The sequence below is a fragment of the Hemiscyllium ocellatum genome, chromosome 6 (genome assembly GCF_020745735.1).
Source record: "Hemiscyllium ocellatum isolate sHemOce1 chromosome 6, sHemOce1.pat.X.cur, whole genome shotgun sequence".
Taxonomy (NCBI): domain Eukaryota; kingdom Metazoa; phylum Chordata; class Chondrichthyes; order Orectolobiformes; family Hemiscylliidae; genus Hemiscyllium; species Hemiscyllium ocellatum.
This window is the reverse complement of record NC_083406.1, coordinates 69,815,693-69,836,550: the sequence shown is the minus strand read 5'-3', so window position 1 is coordinate 69,836,550 and position 20,858 is coordinate 69,815,693. Positions and strand designations below refer to the sequence as shown.

The 20,858-nt window shown below is 40.3% G+C and overlaps 1 protein-coding gene across 4 annotated transcripts in view; it reads left to right on the top strand.

Moving 5' to 3' along the window:
- mfsd9 (major facilitator superfamily domain containing 9) overlaps nt 1-20,619 on the top strand; it is a 33,038-nt gene extending 12,419 nt beyond the window's left edge. For all 4 annotated transcript variants that reach the window (XM_060826647.1, XM_060826645.1, XM_060826644.1 and 1 more), the window contains 4 exons: nt 1,331-1,374; nt 14,015-14,144; nt 15,877-16,086; nt 17,949-20,619. In XM_060826647.1, the coding sequence (XP_060682630.1) occupies nt 1,331-1,374; nt 14,015-14,144; nt 15,877-16,086; nt 17,949-18,763 (1,199 nt within the window). In that variant the 3' untranslated portion in view covers nt 18,764-20,619. The remainder of the gene's footprint in view (nt 1-1,330; nt 1,375-14,014; nt 14,145-15,876; nt 16,087-17,948) is intronic.
- The last annotated feature ends 239 nt before the right edge of the window (nt 20,620-20,858 follow it).

The window sequence follows — 20,858 nt, the reverse complement described above, 5'->3', positions numbered from 1 at the left end:
AGATGAGGGCATCATGGCCCTTCCCTAGTTGTCTGGTGGGCAGCTAAGAGTCAACTACATTGCTGTAGGTCTTGAGTCAGATAGAGTCCAGTCCAGATGAGAACGGCAGTTAGGAGTCATAGAGATGTTCAGCACAGAAACAGACCCTTCGGTCCAACTCATCCATGCCGACCAGTTATCCCAACCTAATCTAGTCCCATTTGCCAGCACCTGCCCATATCCCTCTCAACCGTTCCTATTCATATACCCATCCAGATGCCTTTTACATGCTGTAATCTATTTAACAGCCTCCACCACTTCCTCTGGCAGCTCATTCCATAGACGCACCACCTTCTGCGTGAAAAGGTTGCCTCTTAGGTCCCTTTTATATCTGTCCCCTCTCACACTAAACCTATGCCCTCTAGTTCTGGATTCCCCCACCCCAGGTAAACGCCTTTGTCTGTTTATCCTATCCGTGCCCCTCATGATTTTCTAAGCCTCGCTAAGGTCATTCCTCAGCCTTCGACGCTCCCCTTCCCGAAAGGAAATTAGTGAACCAGTTGGACTCATCTGACGATCAGCAGTGGATTCATAGTCATCATTAGACTCTGAATTCCAAAGTTTTATTGAACTCAAATTCCACCATCTGCCATGGTGGGATTTGAAGTCAACTCCCCAAAACATTACCTGCGTCTCTGCATTAACAGTCCAGTGATAACCCTACAGGTAAGTGCACATAGGTCAAGAGGAGCAGGAGTGCCTCCTTCAGGCCTTGAAGCTATCCTCAAAATTTCCCTGTGTTCCAAATCAAAGTCAACTCCCCCACCAATCCCAGTGTTCCATGATCTGACCAATATCTGATCCCTGTGACCCCCATCTAATCATAAATGTTCTGACTTCCATGTGCTCCTAATCTTTCTGAAATAACTCCACAGAGGCCAGTATCCCACCAGCAAGTCACCCTTTATTTCCATGTGGAAACCCTGACTCTGGTGTAGCCTCTTCAGCGCCAGCTCTCAGAGTAAACAGAACCTTTGACACACCTGTTTATATCTATCAGCCAGGACTCCCTGATTGGGCCAGATTAACCACCCCAATCAGGGAGCTCACATTCTATGAGGTCTAGCTGGCTGACCTCATTACAATTACTCCATTCCAACCCCTTAAATTGATTGGGAAATCATTTCAAAAAGATAGTGTCAGGTCCCACTTCTAGCTACAACAGGACCTCAACTTCCCAGTGCCCTTATCCCCAGTTCCCACTTTCCTAACTCACAGTCGTTAGGGTTTGATAATAGCTGTCAACGGGCCAAGATTGCTTTAAACCTAAGTGGGTGCATTTTTATTACAGGTTCTGTATATGGACTGCTGCAACTCTTTTCCAGTACTGTAATTGTAAGTATCACATCTCAGTTATTTTAAAATAGTTTTGAGCATTTTAGAGAATTTGAGCAACATTGCCTTTTTTAATTTCTCAGTCAAACAAAACTTTCCCTGCAAAAGTGATTTTATTATTCATTAAGTCAATGTCTTCTTACTATCGCCGATCTCCCTTCTCATAAGGTTGTGAATGGTTTTGAAAGCCCTTAATGTCTCAGCAAAAATAATTACATATTTATGTGGAAGTATCAGCAGCCTATTTCAGTGTTCATCCTCAGTTCAATCATGGGCCAACCTAGATGTGTAGAGATGACCGGTGAGAGTTAAAAGGAAACCTTGGCTGAATATAAACCTGTTGTGCTGAAAATGTGTTGCTGGTTAAAGCGCAGCAGGTCAGGCAGCATCCAAGGAACAGGAAATTCGATGTTTCGGGCATAAGCCCTTCATCAGGAATGAAGGGCTTATGCCTGAAACGTCGAATTTCCTGTTCCTTGGATGCTGCCTGACCTGCTGCGCTTTAACCAGCAACACATTTTCAGCTCTGATCTCCAGCATCTGCAGAACTCACTTTTTACTATAAACCTGTTGTTGCAAGTTGAATGCTTTCCTGGTTGTTGCCAGATAGCCTGGCACAGTCCATGGTGTGACCTTGGCATAGTACTGCTCAGTGTTGCACTATACCATGCCGCAACCTCAGTTTGGAAGTGTGTTTTGAACAACCCCTGCGTTGAATTATGAAGCAGCATTCTCATCACTAATTTATTTTTGATTTTGAACATTTTTATTCACAAGTAACGAAACATGGCTCAGCATACCAATGAATGAACCCAATAATATAAGCTTTCTATGAGCTTCTCAAGATACCATAGAAATGCATTGAAGCCTGTGTTGTAATTGTCACTTTTCTTAATATTTGATAATGATGTTACTGATCATAATATATTATTTGTTTCAAGCAAATGAGAATCAAATCATAGCTTGGACTGTTGACATCTAGCAACAACAATTGGTACACCAATTATTCACATGTTAGTGCTGGCATCTCAATCTTGTCACAATAAGGGAGAAGGGAATTTGTTTTGGTATATTTCACACATATTACAGTTAGCATATTTTTATCCAATAATTCATGGAGTTAGATTCTTCTTTGAGTTTCTCGTAACAGCAACTGTGTTTACCAGAGCAAAACTGCAGCCTTTGAATTCCTTCAGGAAGAAATGCTTGTAATGAACATATTAATTCGTCAGGAATCTATAACACCACATGTTCCATCTCTTCATGGTGTGTCAGCGAGCAGCTGTTTAAAGCAATGTTTGAAATTTGTCCTGCTGAAATAAATCATTTGGTTCAATGTGACATGTATCTTTAAATAGAATAGAATTGATTTCCAATTGGGAATGAGAATAAAACTGATGCAATGCTTCCAGCTAAAGTAACTGTAAATTCGGTGAAGAATTGCTTTCAAGATGCCAGGCGCTTGATGGAATTAATCTTGCACTATTCTATAAAAAGAAGTATAGGAGCAGCAATAGGCCATTCAGTCTGTTGAACTACCCAACCATTTAATATGATCATAGTTAAACATCTACTTCAATTCCTTCTCTCACTTTGTTATATGCCTTTGCCACTGGTGTTTAGAGTTGTCAATCTCTAAACATATTCAATGACTGATCTTCCACAGCTACCAAAGAGAGAGAACTCCAAAGATTCACAACTGAGTAAACATGAATTTCTCCTCATCTTGGTCATAAATGGCTTTCGGGTAAAAAAATGAGGTCTGCAGATGCTGGAGATCACAGCTGAAAATGTGTTGCTGGTTAAAGCACAGCAGGTCTGGCAGCATCCAAGGAATAGGAAATTCGATGTTTCGGGCATAAGCCCTTCATCCTGATGAAGGGCTTATGCTCGAAACGTCGAATTTCCTATTCCTTGGATGCTGCCTGACCTGCTGTGCTTTAACCAGCAACACATTTTCAGCATAAATGGCACCACTTATTTTAAATTATCCTAGACTTTCCATACAGGGGTAAAAAAAAATTATGGCATTTACCCTATCTATCCCTTTGAGCATTTTAAATGTTTCAATGAGATCGTCTCTCATTTTTCAAAATTCTAGAGAATGCAGACCCACTTACCCTAAAGCCTCTAAATAGGTCTCTTCAACTATTCCAGGAATAAGTCTGGTCAATGTTCATTATACTTGGCAATATTTTTTCTGACGTAAGGAAACCAGGACTACTTACTGTACTCTAAATGCAGTCTAACCAGGTTCCTATAGAATTGAAGTAAGAGTTTGGTAGTTGTGTTCTCAAATCCTCTAGTGATGAAGGCCAACATACCTTTGGTATAATTGCCTGCTGCACCTGCATGTTAACTTTCAGTGACATTGGTGGGAAAGCATCCATGTCACTTCATACATCTACATTTTAAAAAAATTCTCTTAGCATTTAACAAGTATCCTGCACATCTGTTCTCACTTCCATAGTGGAAAACCTCACGTTTTCCCACACATTCCATCTGCCATCTTCGTGCCCACACCCGTTATTGTCTGTCAGATCCCCTTGAAGCCACTCTGTATCATCTTTGCATGAGGCATTTCCACCTAGTTTTGTGCCATGTGCAAACTTGAAAATGGAACATTTGGTTGCAAATCATTGATATGTGTTATGGAGAGCTGCAGCCGAAATATTGATCCTCTCAATATACCACTAGACACAACCTGCCATATGCGACAATAATTCTTTTATTCTTACTCTTGTTTTCTGTCTGTTAGTCGAACATTAATCCACACCTCCTATTTCACTTAAATTTGCTAAACAACCTCATATAGGGGTCCTTGTCAAAAGCATTCTAAAAATCTAAGTCTCATCCAATTGTCCCCAGTTTCATAGATACCTGTATCCAGCAATTCTGTTCATTGCATATGATATGAAGAAAAGTCTGGAGGCACTATATGTTACAAAGGGCATGGGGTCACACAACATTCCCACAAAGATACTGAAGACATGCTCCAGAACTTAACAAACCACTCGCCAAGCTGTTCCAATACCTAACAAATGTTGAAAACTGCCACGATATGTCCTATTCACAAGAAAGCAGGACAAATCTAACGGTCAATTACTGCCTTATCAACCTTCTCTTGCTTATCAGTAAAGTGATGGGAGGTGTAATCAACAATGCTATCAAGCTTCACTTGCTCAGCAATAGCCTGCTCACGATGCCTAGTTTACGTTGTGCCAGGACCACTCAGCTCCTGCCATCATTACAGCCTTGGTTTAAACATGAACAAAAAGTGCATTTCGTCATAAGCTTAGTTACACTTAAATAAAAACAAAATACAGAAATCTCAGCGGTTTATATTTCCTCCGATCTGATTTTTAATCACTATTGAACTTTTTTGTTTGCGATATGGCATCGGCAACTATATTTTCTTTCCTAGACACGTACAATTTTTATGTTAAATTGCTGCAAATCTAAACTCCGTCTGAGCCACCGTGGAGTCTTATCTTTAATGCGTTCCACAAATCTCGGTGGATCATAATTCGTGAAAACGATCAACCTTTGCCTGCATGCTTCTAGAATCAACTCATAGAATAGCCCTGTTCATCTCATGATAATCACTCGAATATTCCTTTGACAGGGATGCATCAATCTTTTGTGCTTTACCAGTTAATTTATTTTGCGTGGACATGTTCTGATCTGCTTCTAGCCACCTCATTTGTGTTGCTATCTTCTCAAATGACATGAAAAATGCTTCCACAGCTTTCTCTTTAAATTTGGCAAAATTTGTACAACTCTAAGCATTTGCTGTCTGAACTGTGGATTATGACTTGAATTATCGTATTTCAGGTTTTCCCGAAACCTCTGGCTTATCTTAGAGAAGTTGCAGGGATTTTAATTTAAATTCTCATTCCCTCTCCACCACTTTTTCTGTCTTTTGGAATTCCATATCCAATTGTGTCATTCCCATTTGCCTGAACTGCAACTCTTAGGATCAGAAGTAGGATATTCAGTCCTCAAAGCTGTTTGACTATTCAAGGAGATCATAGCAGATCATCTGTGATCTAGCTCCATCTACCTGCCTTTGGCCCATATCCATTAATACTTTGCCAAACAAGAAAGTATCAATCACAGATTGAAAACTAACAACTGATCCTGCATCTGTTGTTGTTTGTGGAAGAGTGTTCCCAATATCTACCACCTTTTGTGTCTAGAAATGCTTCTTAACATATGTCTTGAACAGTTTGACCCTAATTCTTAGACAATGCCCCTCAGTTCTAGAATCCCTAACAGTGGAAATAGTTTATTTTTAACTACCCCGTCTTTTCCTGATAATATCTTGAAAACTTCGATCAGATCACGCCCTAATCTTCTAAATTCAGAGAACTCCAGGTTCACCAATGCATCCAATGTACTCCCTGTACTACTTGTCCTCTTTATTTCCACTAAATTCAACTATTTCATTTCTAAATCTATAATGTTTGCCTTCTTAGTTTGCTCTAGCAACTTTATTTCCAATATGCTGGCTAAAATCTGCTAATTTAGCTTTAGTCTACCCTGTATTTGTACCAGGGAAACATCTGACAAGTTCAAAAACCTTTAAAAGATTATTTTTAAATCTGAGTACAAGCCTCATATCTGATTACCCAGTCCAAGTACCAAAGTCCAATTTCAGACCTACCTTGTCAAGATCCAGGACTTGAGCCCACGATTATGTTACAATATGGCGACAGACACCCAAATCAAATCAGCCCTTCTACGTCTGTATTTGCAACACAATATAATTAAAACTTTTGAAGACCCTCAATAGTTACTCCAGTGGTTCCTAACCAGACTTTTGAATAACCAATCTCAGACTTTGCAAATAATTAATTCCAGACTCCAGTTTTGAATATTACACAAAAATTAACAATATATTAAATTACATAATACCTTTAGCTGAGAAAAAAATTAAACAAAACAGTAAACTAATTAATATCTATGTGTTAAATCAGGAACATTTGTTTTCAGTCCTCACTCACATAAAAGACAGACAGATGAGCAAACCCAGTTCATGATAAATAAAAGAAAATAATTGAAATGGCCAGATTACTGAAATTCGTGATGTGGACTCCTTTTTTTCAGATGCCAATCAGGTTACCTTTTCCTTTCGCACAGGTAAACTTAGTGTATACTTCTAAAGATATATAAAGGTATATTTCTAACTAAGTTTTCACCCCCTGAGCTTCCAAAAAGTGGTAAGGGAGCTTAGGCAGGGAGCTTTTAAAATCTTCATGCTATGTTATCAGCGGTCAAACTCTTGTCCTCAGTTCCAAACAAACTCCAACTCTGCCCCTCTCCCTGCTAGACTGACTGTCTTTTCCCGTAGCCACAATTACCATTTAATATCTACCATCTGTTTGAATGTATAGTCTCTCCCAGACTTGTTGAAACCAATTCCCAGATATTGGCCTTGTTAATAGCCAACTTATGCTTTCTGTTGAAATGCATTGCTCTTCCCATGTCTGTTGGAACCCTTTTAATCAAGAATCAGCCTGCAATTAACTTCCAGGCCTGGCCTCACAAACAAGCCAAAACTTGTTTGGTCTGTTGTTTTCCTTTTAGCCCAAGCTGTTTCCCAAAGTCCAAAGCTTATTGTCAGCTCACCAATCCAAGTTCACAGCTCCAAACTAAATTGATAAACGAATAAAAATTTTAAAAACCCAGCAATGGCTCAATTATGTGGACTACAACCTCTGGTTGATCACCTTTCTCTGAGAATGTCCTGCAGATGCTTTGTGACATTTTTTACCCTGGAAACAGGGCAGTAACATACCATCTTGGAGTCATTGTTACTGCCACAGAAATGCCTGTCTGATCCCCTGACTATTGCTTCATCTCTCACTATCGTTTGTAAACCACTCCAGTCCTTCAGATTGGATGAATCTTAGCCTTAACCTTTTCAGAATTAAGAGTTCCTACTGAAAAATCCAAGCCAGTGGACTAAAGAGTAGAAAAGTTACAAGTTTGCTGACGATACCACCATAGTACGCTAGACCTTAAACAAAGACAGGAAAGGGATAGAGCGTTTTGGTCGCATGGTGTAAAGGTAACAATCTCTCCATCAATGTCAGCAAAACAAAGGATCTGATTATTGACTTCAGGAAGTGGAGTGGAGGGAAAGTCTCTGTATCAATGGAGCTGATGTGGAGATGGTCAAGAGCGTCAAGTTTTTAGGAGTAACGATCACTAACAGTCTGTCCTGGTCCATCCATGTTATCACTCAAGTTAAAAAACACACCAACGCCTCTACTTCCCTAGAAGGCTAAGGAAATTTGGCATTACCAAAAAGACACTTACCGATTTTTATAGATGCACCATTGTCCGGATGCATCACAACTTGGTATGGAACTGCTGTGTGTAAGACCACAAGAAATTATGGAGAGTGGTGAACACAACCCAAATTCATCGTGCAAACCAGGCTTCTACCTATTGACCTATTCTATGCTTCTCACTGCTTTGGAAAAGGAGCCAATGCAATGAAAGATCCCGCCACCCTCCTCCATCAGGCAGAAGATAGAAAAGTTGCAAATACATACCATCAAATTCCAGAACAGCTTCTTCCTGCTGTTATCAGACTTTGAACAGACTTCTCGAATATTAAAGTTGATTTATCTCTGCAACTTCTCTGTAGCTGTAACACTGTACTCTGCAGTCTGTTCTGTTATTCTGATATGCTTATGTAAGGTATGATCTGCTTGAATAGCATACCAACAGCACACTTCACTGTATCTCAGTACTTGTGATATTCATAAATCAATTCAAAATCAGAATTTGATTGATCCTCAGCCCATCAGAGAGTAAACATTGACAGGCTTGAAGCCTCTGATAGGCCATTTTCCCAGAGTAACATGGTGGGGATGAGGGTGGAGCGAAGGGGGTGTTCATTCAGGTAACCAATCAACCACACCGCCCCATGGCCCAACATTTCAACTCCCCCTCCCACTCTGCCGAGGACATGGAGATCCTGGGCCTCCTTCACCGCCGCTCCCTCACCACCAGACGCCTGGAAGAAGAACGTCTCCTTCCACCTTGGAACACTTCAACCCCAGGGCATCAATGTGGACTTTAACAGTTTCCTCATTTCCCCTTCCCCCACCTGATCCTAGTTTCACACTTCCAGCTCAGCACTGTCCCCATGACTTGTCCGACCTGCCTAGCTCCTTTTCCACCTATCCACTCCACCCTCTCCTTCCTGACCTATCACCTTCACCTCCTTCCCCACTCACCCATTGTCCTCTATGCTACTCTCTCCCCACCCCACCCTCCTCTAGCTTATCTCTCCATGCTTCCAGCTCACTGCCTTTATTCCTGATGAAGGGCTTTTGCCTGAAACGTCGATTTTGCTGCTCGTTGGATGCTGCCTGAACTGCTATGCTCTTCCAGCACCACACAATCCAGAATCTGGTTTCCAGCATCTGCAGTCATTGTTTTTACCTCGTTGATTTTAACCCTACTGTGAATCCTCTTGCAGAGGTGTTCATTCAGTCTTGTTACCACGTATTTGCAATTTTTAATTAGTTAACCTCTGCTGAGGCTTGTGAATGGAGCCTGGCAAGGGTTTTCCAGTCTTCCTTCTGGTTCACTGCAGGCAAGGTGGAAGTGGTGATTCAGATGTGTTTAGTTGCCGACTAGTAAACTCTCAACATAAAGTTCTGGGCAGAACTGCAGACAGAACACCATGGGGATAAAAGCAGCTGTGAGCAGTCTTGTCAAGGGGCTCTCCCCCTACATCTTCCACTCCTCCACATTCCCCCACACCCCAAATCCCCTATGATATCCTGATTACTGTTTTTACTGGTGTTGATGTACCATGGAAGATAAGTCTATATGTTGTAAAGTTTTGAGCACTATGCTGACTCTTTGGTCATGTTTTGTCTTTTATTGAGCCATGAAGTGGCACGGTAGCTCAGTGATTAGCACTGCTGCCTAATAGTGTCATGGAACTGGATTTGATTCCACCCTGAGGCGACTGTCTGTGTGGTGTTTGCGACCCTGTCTGCATGTGTTTCTTCTGGGTTTCCTTCCACAGTGCAAAGACATGCAGGTTAGGTGGATTGGCCATGCTTGGTTGCCCATAGTGTCCAGGAATGCCTAGGCTAGGTGGATTAGCCATGGTAAATGCAGAGTTACAGGGATAGGGTAGGGGGGTGGGTCTAGGTGGGTTGCTTGTCGGAAAATCAGTATAGACTTGATTGGCTGAATGGCCTGCTTCCACACTTTGGCATTCTATGACTCTATGATTTCCTTCTAATAAGTATATAGTCAGAAAGGAGTTGAAATCTCAGGGCATCAGATGGATCATGGGGATAGAGTGCTCCTAGTGAATACCACTTACTGCACCTCAGCTATTTCCCGATATCACATGGAATGAATCGCATTGGTTTAAGTAGGGCATCCTTGATGCCAGGGACCTCAGGTTGAGGCCAGGATGAATTGTTCATTCAGTATTTACAGTTGAAGATGGATGCAATTACTTTGGACCACTGGTAGGTCTGGTCATGGGCAAAGTAACCTTTTAATGCAGCGTTGCCTCTATTTTTCTGAGTTCTGACCATTGCCAGGATAAGGTGTTGGGATTCCCCGGGTGTAAACAAAAAAAAAACGGATTTTGTATTCACTGTGACAGTGTGGTGTAGTATTTTCAGTCTGCCCAAGCTTTTAAACAATTTTGGAAATTTGAATCAAGACACTGTTTTAGTTTCTTTCTTCAATTTTGTCTTTAATTTTTCTACTATTTGGCAGTAATTACAATTATAGAATGCTAAAAGACAACTTGATCATGGACAACATAGTGGTCAGAGTTTTTGGTGAAACTCTCTTGGACTTCCTATACTCTAAGAAGGCTTAATGTCAGTTGTTGAGACAGGCTGAGATCCACAAGTCTTAAAAAGCATTGAATCCTTTGGACTCCAAATACTTTGGAAGAAGTGTTTTCGTCTATTCAGTACACTGGCTGCAAAAATGAAAGTGTGCCTCAATAGCACGCAGGGAAGCATCAAGAGAGCATGCCAGAAGCTTTTGTTGTTTTTCTTAAATTCTGGTATTTTGTATCCAAGATGGCACTGGAGAATGGTGCAAAATTAAGAATCATACAACATCAGGTTATAGTCCAGCAGGTTTATTTGGAAGCACTAGCTTTCTGAGTGCTGCTCCTTCATCGGGTGGTTGTGACAACTACTTGATGCGTTCTGAAAGCTAGTGCTTGCAAATAAACCTGTTGGACTATAACCTGGTTTAGATTAGATTACTTACAGTGTGGAAACAGGCCCTTCGGCCCAACAAGTCCACACCGACCCACCGAAGCGCAACCCACCCATACCCCTACACATACCCCTTACCTTACACTACGGGCAATTTAGCATGGCCAATTCACCTGACCCGCACATCTTTGGACTGTGGGAGGAAACCCACGCAGACACAGGGAGAATGTGCAAACTCCACACAGTCAGTCGCCTGAGGCGGGAATTGAACCCAGGTCCCTGGCACTGTGAGGCAGCAGTGCTAACCACTGTGCCACCGTGCCGCCCAGTGTTGTGTGATTTTTAATTTTATACATCCCAGTCCAACACCAGCATTTCTAAATCTGGAGAATGGTAACTTTTCATTGTACTCCTGTATTCCTGTCCTTGAGTACACATGATGATAAATCTGATTCTAATTCTAATTTTGTAAATAAGTTTCAGATCCATTCAAGCCTTTATGCTTAATGGTGAATGTTCTTGGTTCTGGATTACATATAGTATTTCAAAGCCCCTGCACCAAACCCCAAAATATTTGCTGCTTTCAGGCCTTTAATCTTATCTCATTTGGAACTTTAGCTGAATTAATGAAGGTTACAGTCTAATTTGATTAAGCCATTCTTTCTCATCCTGGTGTACAGAATGTACTGCTGCTTTGAAATTACTAGTGTATTCATTGATCTCTATATTAATGCTGTAGTATCTACTATGTTTTTCCTTAGTTTCTCCAAGGAAGATAATTTCTTCATTTACTGGTTCTTTGATTTCTTGGATGATGACCTTTGGTGGCTTTTGCCTCTGCTTTTGAGGATAAAAGTTCCTTGGAGTGACCTATTGATTTAAAATTGTTGACTTTTCCACGAGCATGACAGCCTGTGATATAGGCAGTAAGTTCTTTGAGCTGCTGGAACTTTTTTCCAACTGTAGTGGCAACATGACAAGCTGATATCTGGCATGCTCTCTTGATGCTTCCCTGGGTGCTATTGAGGCACATTTTCATTTTTGCAGCCAGTGTACTGAATAGACTAAAACACTTCTTCCAAACTATTTGGAGTCCAAAGGATTCAATGATTTTTAAGACTTGTGGATCTCAGCCTGTCTCAACAACTGACATTAAGCCTTCTTAGAGTATAGGAAGTCCAAGAGAGTTTCACCAAAAACTCTGACCACTATATTGTCCCTGATCAAGTTGTCTTTTAGCATTCTGTAATTGTAATTACTGCCAAATAGTAGAGATCATAATGAAGTAGTTAATGTCTTCCCTAGACATTAGCCTACTCCTGTTTACAAACAAAACGATCAAAAACACCGTTTAGGCTCCCGTAGGTCTCCTTATCTTGCCCACAATGCTACCATTGCATGCAACAATATACTGACTTAATCTTTTGATTTTTTTGCTATTTCAATGATACATAAATGACTTTCTCCAACTTTATCATTTTTGTTTTACTTATGTTACGCAATGTTTTCAAACGGTTTTGGAAGTGGCAAGGTTGAATCCACCTTGAACTGAATTTTCTTTCTGCGTACCTCCTTTGCTAGTCACTAGATGGTGTCTGTTTTCCAAGGTTTTCCCTGTGTATCTCTCAGGAGCTTGCCATGAGGTTTCACTTGCTGTCCTGACTGTGCTGCCCTCTGCTCCTTAGTGAGAACAGTGTCTGCCTAACTACTGTGCTTAGACTCCTCATGAATTTGAATACCTCCATCATATTTCCTGTTACCCTTTATTCACCAAAGAGAACACTTCCAACTTCATTAAGTATAATGGAAGTTTCTCATTTTTTAGACTGCTCTCATGAACTTTTATTGTACTTTTTTCTATTCCCTTCACACCCTTCCCAAGGTGTGGTACTCAGAACTGAATGCGAACTTAAGTTGAGGCTGAACCATTGTTTAGTGCAGGTTTAGCTTAATTTTATTTTGATTGAAACTTTAAATTATCTCACTGTATATAGAGGCATAAATGGCAGACACCAATTTTGTATCTTTTGTTTAAAAAGTGCTGTAATCTGTGTCTGTGTTTTAGATTAGATTAGACTTACAGTGTGGAAACAGGCCCTTCGGCCCAACAAGTCCACACCGACCCGCCGAAGCGCAACCCACCCATACCCCTACATTTACCCCTTACCTAACACTACGGGCAATTTAGCACAGCCAATTCACCTGACCCGCACATCTTTGGACTGTGGGAGGAAACCGGAGCACCCGGAGGAAACCCACGCAGACAGTGTTGTGTGCAACCTAATGTACAATCTAATGCTTGCTCTATATGCGATGGAATTAATCATTGACATGGCTTTTTATATTTTTAAAACTAAATTGGCAAACAAAATAGAGCTGCAACTTTATTCATTCAAGGGATGAAGGCATCGCTGCCTCGGCCAGCATTTATTGCCGATTCAAAATTGTCCAGAGGGCAGTTAAGAGTCAACCGCATTGCTTACAACCAGGCAAAACGTTTCTACTGATGCTAAAATTATGATAGAATTGCCAATTGCTGTTTTTGATAAATAATTTTTGAAGATATTTATCTTGTTTATTTTTCCATTTCAGTGTTTTTAAAGCACAGCTATGCCGCATTCAGATAATGTAAACCCTCCATGAACCAGCAGAGGGCTCCAATTATCTAGATTTGGCCTACCATTGTCTTCTGTCAAATGGAACAATAATCTTTATAATTGTATTCGAGAAGTGAAGCCAAATTGCTGAAAGAAGTATTTCGGATACCATTGTCAGCTACGAAATTTGAAGAACAATAATTTAGATGTTTCTATTTAATGCCCCAATTAAATGCTGCCATCCATGATGACAGGAAGAACTCTTTTCTTAATTTATCGACTCATGGTGTCTGGGCATCACTGGCTAGGCAACATCCTAGTGCCTATCCCGATTACTCTTGAGAAGGTGGAGGTGACCTTCATTCTAGAACCAATGCATTCGCTGTGTTGTTAGGAATGGATTTCCAGAACTTTGATCCAATGACAGTGAATGAACGGTGATACAATTTCAAGCCAGGGTGTATGGTGGTGTTTCCCATTCATTTGCTGCGCTGTGTCCTTCTAGGTGGCAGACGCCACAGGTTTGAAAGGTGCTGTTTAAGGAGTATTGGTGAATTGTTGTAATGCATCGTGTGGATGTTATACAGTGCTGCCATTATGCGTTGGTAGTGGAAGATGATTAGATTCTGTCTTAGGGATATGTCACTGACTGGCATTTGTGTGCATGAACTCTTATTAGTGAAATAGCCACGTGGTGATTTTTGCAACGGGAGTAGGATTCTTGACTGTGTAAAGCCACATACAAAGTCCAGATATCATCATGGTTAAAGTATAAGATCATAATTAAAATTACAAAGTTAATTTTTTTTAATCTAGGGTTCTTGGAGCGATGTTATCGGAAGATGGAATGTATTATTAATTACACTCATACTTAGTGGATTTAGCTACGGTCTACTTGGCATCTCTAGTAGCATCCCATTGCTAATACTGGCAAGGATTGCCACTGGTAAGCATGTAACCTGAATAGTCTTTTGAAAGGTTTGAAAATACTTTTGACTTGATAAGCTGTATGTGAGTCTCACTACCTTGTGGGTGAGGTGAAAAGTGTTTTTGAACTGCCTGTTTCTGGAAAGATTTTAATCTTTTTAATGTCATATTTGTGGTGCCTCGTGGTAAAGATGCGACTTGGTTTCAATTAGACATTGTACATCTGTTTTAAACATTGCTTGTGATTTTTCTGTTGATGTCAATTTTGTTCATCTGCAACCAGTGAGTTGAAGTTAGATAGTCTTGTTTACAAGGTGAAAATTTGGGATAAAAATTCTGAAGCTTAATTGCCAATGAATATTTTTGAAGTATAGTCACTGTTATAATTTAAGCTAATTTGCCCACAGCAAGCTATGATACCCGGAGCTATACACAGGACTCTATATGTGGTCTGACAAGTGATTTATATAGCTATAGCAAAACTTCCTCCTTTTTTTTCCCCTGGATATTTATAAAGGATAGGATTCCATTTGGTTTTATCATTGTTTTTGTACTTCTACATTTTAATGGTGTGTGTTCGTGGACCCTGACATATCTTTGCACTTCCATTGTTTTTACCATTTTATTAACATTTGGATTTCCTAATACTCTCAGAGAAAAAGGTGAGATACTTGCCAAGCCCCTGACTTGTGCTAAATGCAAATAATTGATTTGGTTTGCCCTGTTTTTTGATTTGTGGGACAAGACATAGCTGATGACTTTCCACTTTGTCAGATAGCTACCAGTATTGTTAGCTTTGTTGGAACAGCATGATGTCATATTGAGTCAATGGAATTGATTGAAAACAGGTAAAGTTGTCACAATGCCAGAGGAGAAAGATGACAAATAGATAATTATTTAACCTGAGGTTCACTACGCCACAGATGAGAGGTGAGATTTAGAAGTGGGACCTTTATTGGCAACCTCAGCTGGTGCAAAAATTGAACCTGTGCCATTGGCATCACTCTGCGTCACAAACAGCCATCCAGACAACTGAGCTAACCATTTCTAAACCAAAAGCAAGGTAATGCTTTTCAGTATTTGCTCTGTCAGATCATAAAATTCTCACAAAACAAGAAAGTCTCATTATCCGTCCAGGAGGAATCCCAGTCACCTGCTCTCTGACACTTTTAAAAATGTGACTCTAGGAAGGCTGACAAGTCAATCATTAAATCCCTTCATGCACACAGACCAAAGCCCATATGCCACTTGTTCAAAATCCAAACTCTGAAATAAATTAAATTAGTATATATAAATCACACCCCTTACATCACAATGCCCTCTTGATCTGGAATCTTGATCAGAAAACTGAGTTGATGATGATGTCTGACCTTATCAGAACCACTGTGTCTGTTAAACATGTAAAAGCTAATATGTAATAACCTAGATACAGTTATTTGTTGTCCTTCTTTCTTCAGCTTGAGGTATCTGTATTTAATTTTGCTTTGTGTTCAAAATGCATGAAAGAAGTAATGAAAGTGATTAATAATTACAAGAGTATTCACTGAGTCCTATGCATTATCGTGTGTGGTGTTATTTTGTTTGTGTTCCCAAGTCACACTCCACTCAGCACTGCTGCTGGATCTCAGGTAATGTGTTCGAGGCAAATCACAGCTGCTAGCGTTCCTAATTGAAATTAGCAAGTGCAATTCTGTCCGTGCATTAATATCTCCTTAATCTCTTTAATTGATTTATTTATTCTGTACTTTCAGGTATTTTTAAACATACTCAATCTATCCTGAAAGCTCTTCTGTCAGACCTGATTCCTGAACATGAACGCCCCAATGTGATGGGAAGGTTTAGTGCAGCTTCTAGTGTGGGCTTCATTCTGGGCCCTGTACTTAGTGGATATCTTGTTGAGCTGGATGGAGGCTTCTACACCACTTCCTTCATTTGCTGCTTCATTTTCTTTGTAAATGCAGGTGTGTCTCCTCTACAGAATATTGGTATGTTCATGAGTATGTGTAATTAAATATTATGAACACAGCTGATGGTAATACTGGACCACCCTGGTCCAGAGTGAAAACTGGCTTGACAAAGTTTTTTTTTTCTTTGTATTTAACATAAAGGTCAGTCACTGGACATATTCACAAGAGGCTTTCAATGTATTTTTTTTTACAAAAAGAACATCAAAGTTTGTTAAAACAAAAGAGTCAACCTATTTTACACTTGATGAGAACTATTAGAATAATCTAATTACAAATGTCAGAAAGAAGGATATATCCCTTTTCTCCTAATACCCTTAAAGACTTTCAAACCTCAATGAAGAGTAGCTCCTACCACCCCACTAAAGCTTCTTAGAGTCATAGAGATGTACAGCACTGAAACAGACCCTTCGTTCCAACCCATCCATGCCGACCAGATATCCCAACCCAATCTAGTCTCACCTGCCAGCACCTGGCACATATCCCTCCAAACCCTTCCTATTCATATACCCATCCAAATGCCTTTTAAATGTTTTAATTGTACCAACCTCCACCACATCCTCTGGCAGCTCATTCCATACACGTACCACCCTCTGCATGAAAAAGTTGCCCCTTCGGTCTCTTTTATAACTTTCCCCTCTCCCCCTCAACCTATGCCCTCCAGTTCTGGACTCCCCGATCCCAGGAAAAAGACTTTGCCTATTTATCCTATCCATGCCCCTCATAATTTTGTAAACCTCTATAAGGTCACCCCTCAGCCTCCAATGCTCCAGGGAAAACAGCCCTATTCTGTTCAGCCTCTCCCTGTAGCTCAAATCCTCCAACTTTGGCAACATCATTGTAAATCTTTTCTGAACCCTTTCAAGTTTCACAACATCTTTCCGATAGGAAGGGGAGACCAGAATTGCACACAATATTCCAACAGTGGCCTCACCAATGTCCTGTACAGCCGTAACATGACCTCCCAACTCCTGTACTCAATACTCTGACCAATAAAGGAAAGCATACCAAACGCCTTCTTCACTATCCTATCTATCTGCGACTCCACTTTCAAGGAGCTATGAACCTGGACTCCAAGGTCTCTTTGTTCAGCAACAGTCCCTAGGACCTTACCATTAAGTGTATAAGTCCTGCTAAGATTTGCTTTCCCAAAATGCAGCACCTGACGTTTATCTGAATTAAACTCCATCTGCCACATCTCAGCCCATTGGCCCATCTGGTCCAGATCCTGTTGTAATCTGAGGTATTCCTGCTTAGCTGTAATCTGTTTTCTATCATCCAATTCATTTAAATATGGTACATTTCCTATAATAATATCAATACAAGCAGGATATATTGGTGTCAGTTTTCTAGTAGCTGAACAATATCAGATTTGAAACGATAAATCCTCTTTTATTATAAGGCTCAGCTCTATTAATCCAGCTTCTACATTGACTTCGAACCAGTGTTTCACTCAACCTACTCAAAGTCAGGATCCAGAACATTCTCAAAGCAACTATTGACAGGCTGAAACCCCTCCCATAATAGCTTGCTTTGACTTCATCAATGTTTGACTCAGGGTAAGCTTGGAGCTGCCAAACCCTTGTTGACTGCTTGGTTTGAGCCTTCCACCTTCTCGCCTAATTGGTTATCAGACTTCATTCTTGGAATCTCAGAGTTGTTACCTGCCTTGATCTTGCCTTGACCTGACCTTCCCATAATGTTTACTCCTTGTTCACCAGCTTGTACTATGGTCCCTGTCACCGTGAGGTACTTAGGGAATAATATAGACATATACATTGTAGTTAAATACCATTATCAGAGATTGTATTGCATTGTGTGGTGTAGACTTTTTTTTAAATGATGTTTTATTATTGTAGGCGTTGTCTGGAGGTTACCGTACAAAGCATGGCTGTATACTCCAACGAAAGAACTGCACTTAACAACAGAAGTGAATTGTGAGACCAAGTATACTACTTCACAAAAGGAAAAAGTTAAAAATAGCACTACTGAACCAATGGTTACAACAACCAATGGAGTAACAAGACACAAAGCATCAAATTCTGTCTGGAATCAGTGTATGTTGGTGGGAGAAAATATAAAAAGATTAATTCATTCTAACCTGTGGGATGTTTTCCTGATAAGATTTCTTATGGCTCTAGCTAATCTTCTGTATTACAGCAATTTTTTTCTTGCTGTTGAAGAAAGATTTAACGTGCCACCCAGACTGATAGGATATCTCATCAGCTACGGTGGAATAATTGGAGCCCTATCAGGTTTGATAGCTGGCTCTGTCATCAGATTCTATCATCGCAAAATGATCTTATTGCTGTTACATTCAGGCATCCTCACATGCTGCATGATGGTGATGTACTCTGTTGCAGCTTCCATACAGGTAGTTGTACTGTGCTCAACCGTTTTAGGGTTTTCAACCACTATTGGCCGTGTGTGCATCACTGACATGGAACTGAGCCAAGGCAGGCAACAGGCTAGAGGGACGATGATAGGAGCTGGACAATCAGTAACTGCTATTGCACGAATACTTGCCCCATTGTTTTCTGGGATTGTTCAGGAATTCAGTGTGTGCGGTCCACCAAGACTTGGTGCTGCCTTAGCTTTAATGGCCATCCTCCTTATGGCATCGATACATTCAAAACTCAATAAACCCACAGAGGCTAAAGTGAAGTTACATTAAGGGATTGAAGAACATATCATGAAGTAATGTGATCTTTTTGAAAAAAACTGTCAAAAAGATGTAATATTTTGTTTACTTTATAAAATTGGATGATGTTTTTTATTCCTTGTTTTCCTTGGTATAAAACATTTACTTTTTGGTGCATTCTACTTCCATTGATGCTGGTGTCTCTGCTACCTCTCGGGCAAGAGATTTGATAGTGGACGTCAGCAAGCAGTGTTACCATGATGGTGAGAACGGATTATCGCAATTAAAAACAAAGTGCTGGAGAAACTCAACAGGTCTGGCAGCATCTGTGGACAGAAAAACAGAGTCTCAAGTCCAACCTGACTCTTCTTCAACCTGACCTAATCTTGGCCACAAATTCTCCACCACTCTCCTTCCTATTGCCAAGTCCCACTTTAATTTGATCAGGAGTGGGGATGCTTGCTGATTTTACCCTCTGAAAACTGCAAGTTCTGAAGCTTGTTTTAGTGTCTAAACTATTGGCTTAACCCATCAGAAAACTCAACAGAGAGCTGGGAATCAAACCATTAATGTCATGGTCTTAATAGCTAAGTTGCACACCGCGTAAGTTTTCTGAGTCACTCAGGGGAGGGGAGATTCCCCCAGACACAGTGCAAAGACAGACATGTAATGCGAGGTATGGGGGTGCGCTATGCAAAAAGCCTGTTTCGGTACTCCAGCACTTTGTCCCAGGTGTTTTGAAAAAAAAGATTAAAGCAAAAAACCCTCCAGCCCACAATCCTTCACTTTACAAGCCCTGTCCATGCTAAATTATGCCACCACCTTGGTTCCACTTACTCCTGTCGCCCTTTCTCGTTCCTATGTCAACCTATTGCCAAACACCCCCCTGGTGTTACACTGCTTGCCAATTCACCCAGTGTTAACTATGGGCAGGTAGTGAAAATAAATAATATTCTTGAGCATCCATTGAGCTTTAAAAAAACTTCTCAATTTCAATAATAACTTTTACTACATTTAACTCCCTTTAACCCTTATGAAAATAAGCATTTGTGTTTTATAAAATCTCAGATCATAATCTTTGTAAGCTCATAGAACTGTCAAACTGTGAACCAGCTGGCATACCATTGTGATAATGATTGGTTTTGAAATCAGTCATACAGCACTAATCTAATGAAGATCGTCTGGTTTATGTCAACGGATAGCGTTTGCTATTTCACTTCACTTCAGACAGATTTTTCAAATATTTAAGGGGAAAATTTAAATCTCTTGACAACTTCCTTGAGAACACCCTTCACAGCACCAATTAGCTTGACAATTCCAGTGTGTTTATCTATTAATTATCCAAAGGATATTTACCCTCTCCTAAAGGACACTTGACTTCTTCTCCCAGAGGTGTCTGGGGACCATATTCAAAAGGATATTTTGTCTGCGTAGGTTTCCTTCGGGTGCTCCAGTTACCTCCCACAATCTAAAGATGTGCAGGTTAGGTGAATTGGCCATGCTAAATTGCCCATAGTGTTCAGGGATGTGTAGGTTAGATGCATTAGTCAGAGGTAAATATGGAGTAATAGGGTAGGGAAATGGGTCGGTGTGGACTTGTTGGGCCAAATGGCCTGTTTCCACACTTTAGGGATTCTATGATTGTCTGATTCTGGTTACCTAATAACCAAGCCAGCAGTGTGTGCTTTATATCACTTTTATTCGACAGTGGATGCATGTGGATGACTGATAAAGACATTCAAAGAGCTTCTGATAATCACCCACTGTCCACTAAACTATATCTCAGCAAGGGGCATTGCCTTTAAAAGACAGAAATTTGCACAATGAATATTTATTACCTTCTGATATATTTGAATTTTATGTATTGTCTGTACTTACTGTATTTATAAAATGGCAACGACTGTGTTAGTTTTATTTTGTAAAGTAAGTATGAGAAATCTATTTATTGTGTCAACACCATCTTTCCGAACTGAAGAATAAATCCTCATCTATATGTTGTCACATCCCAAAGCACTTGTTACTCATTGGGTTAGACCTTTTGCGAAGAGTAATCACTATTGCATAAATAAGGTGGCTCTTCTGGCAGCATATTCCAAAGTATCATCCATTTTGCAAATCTTGCTCTATA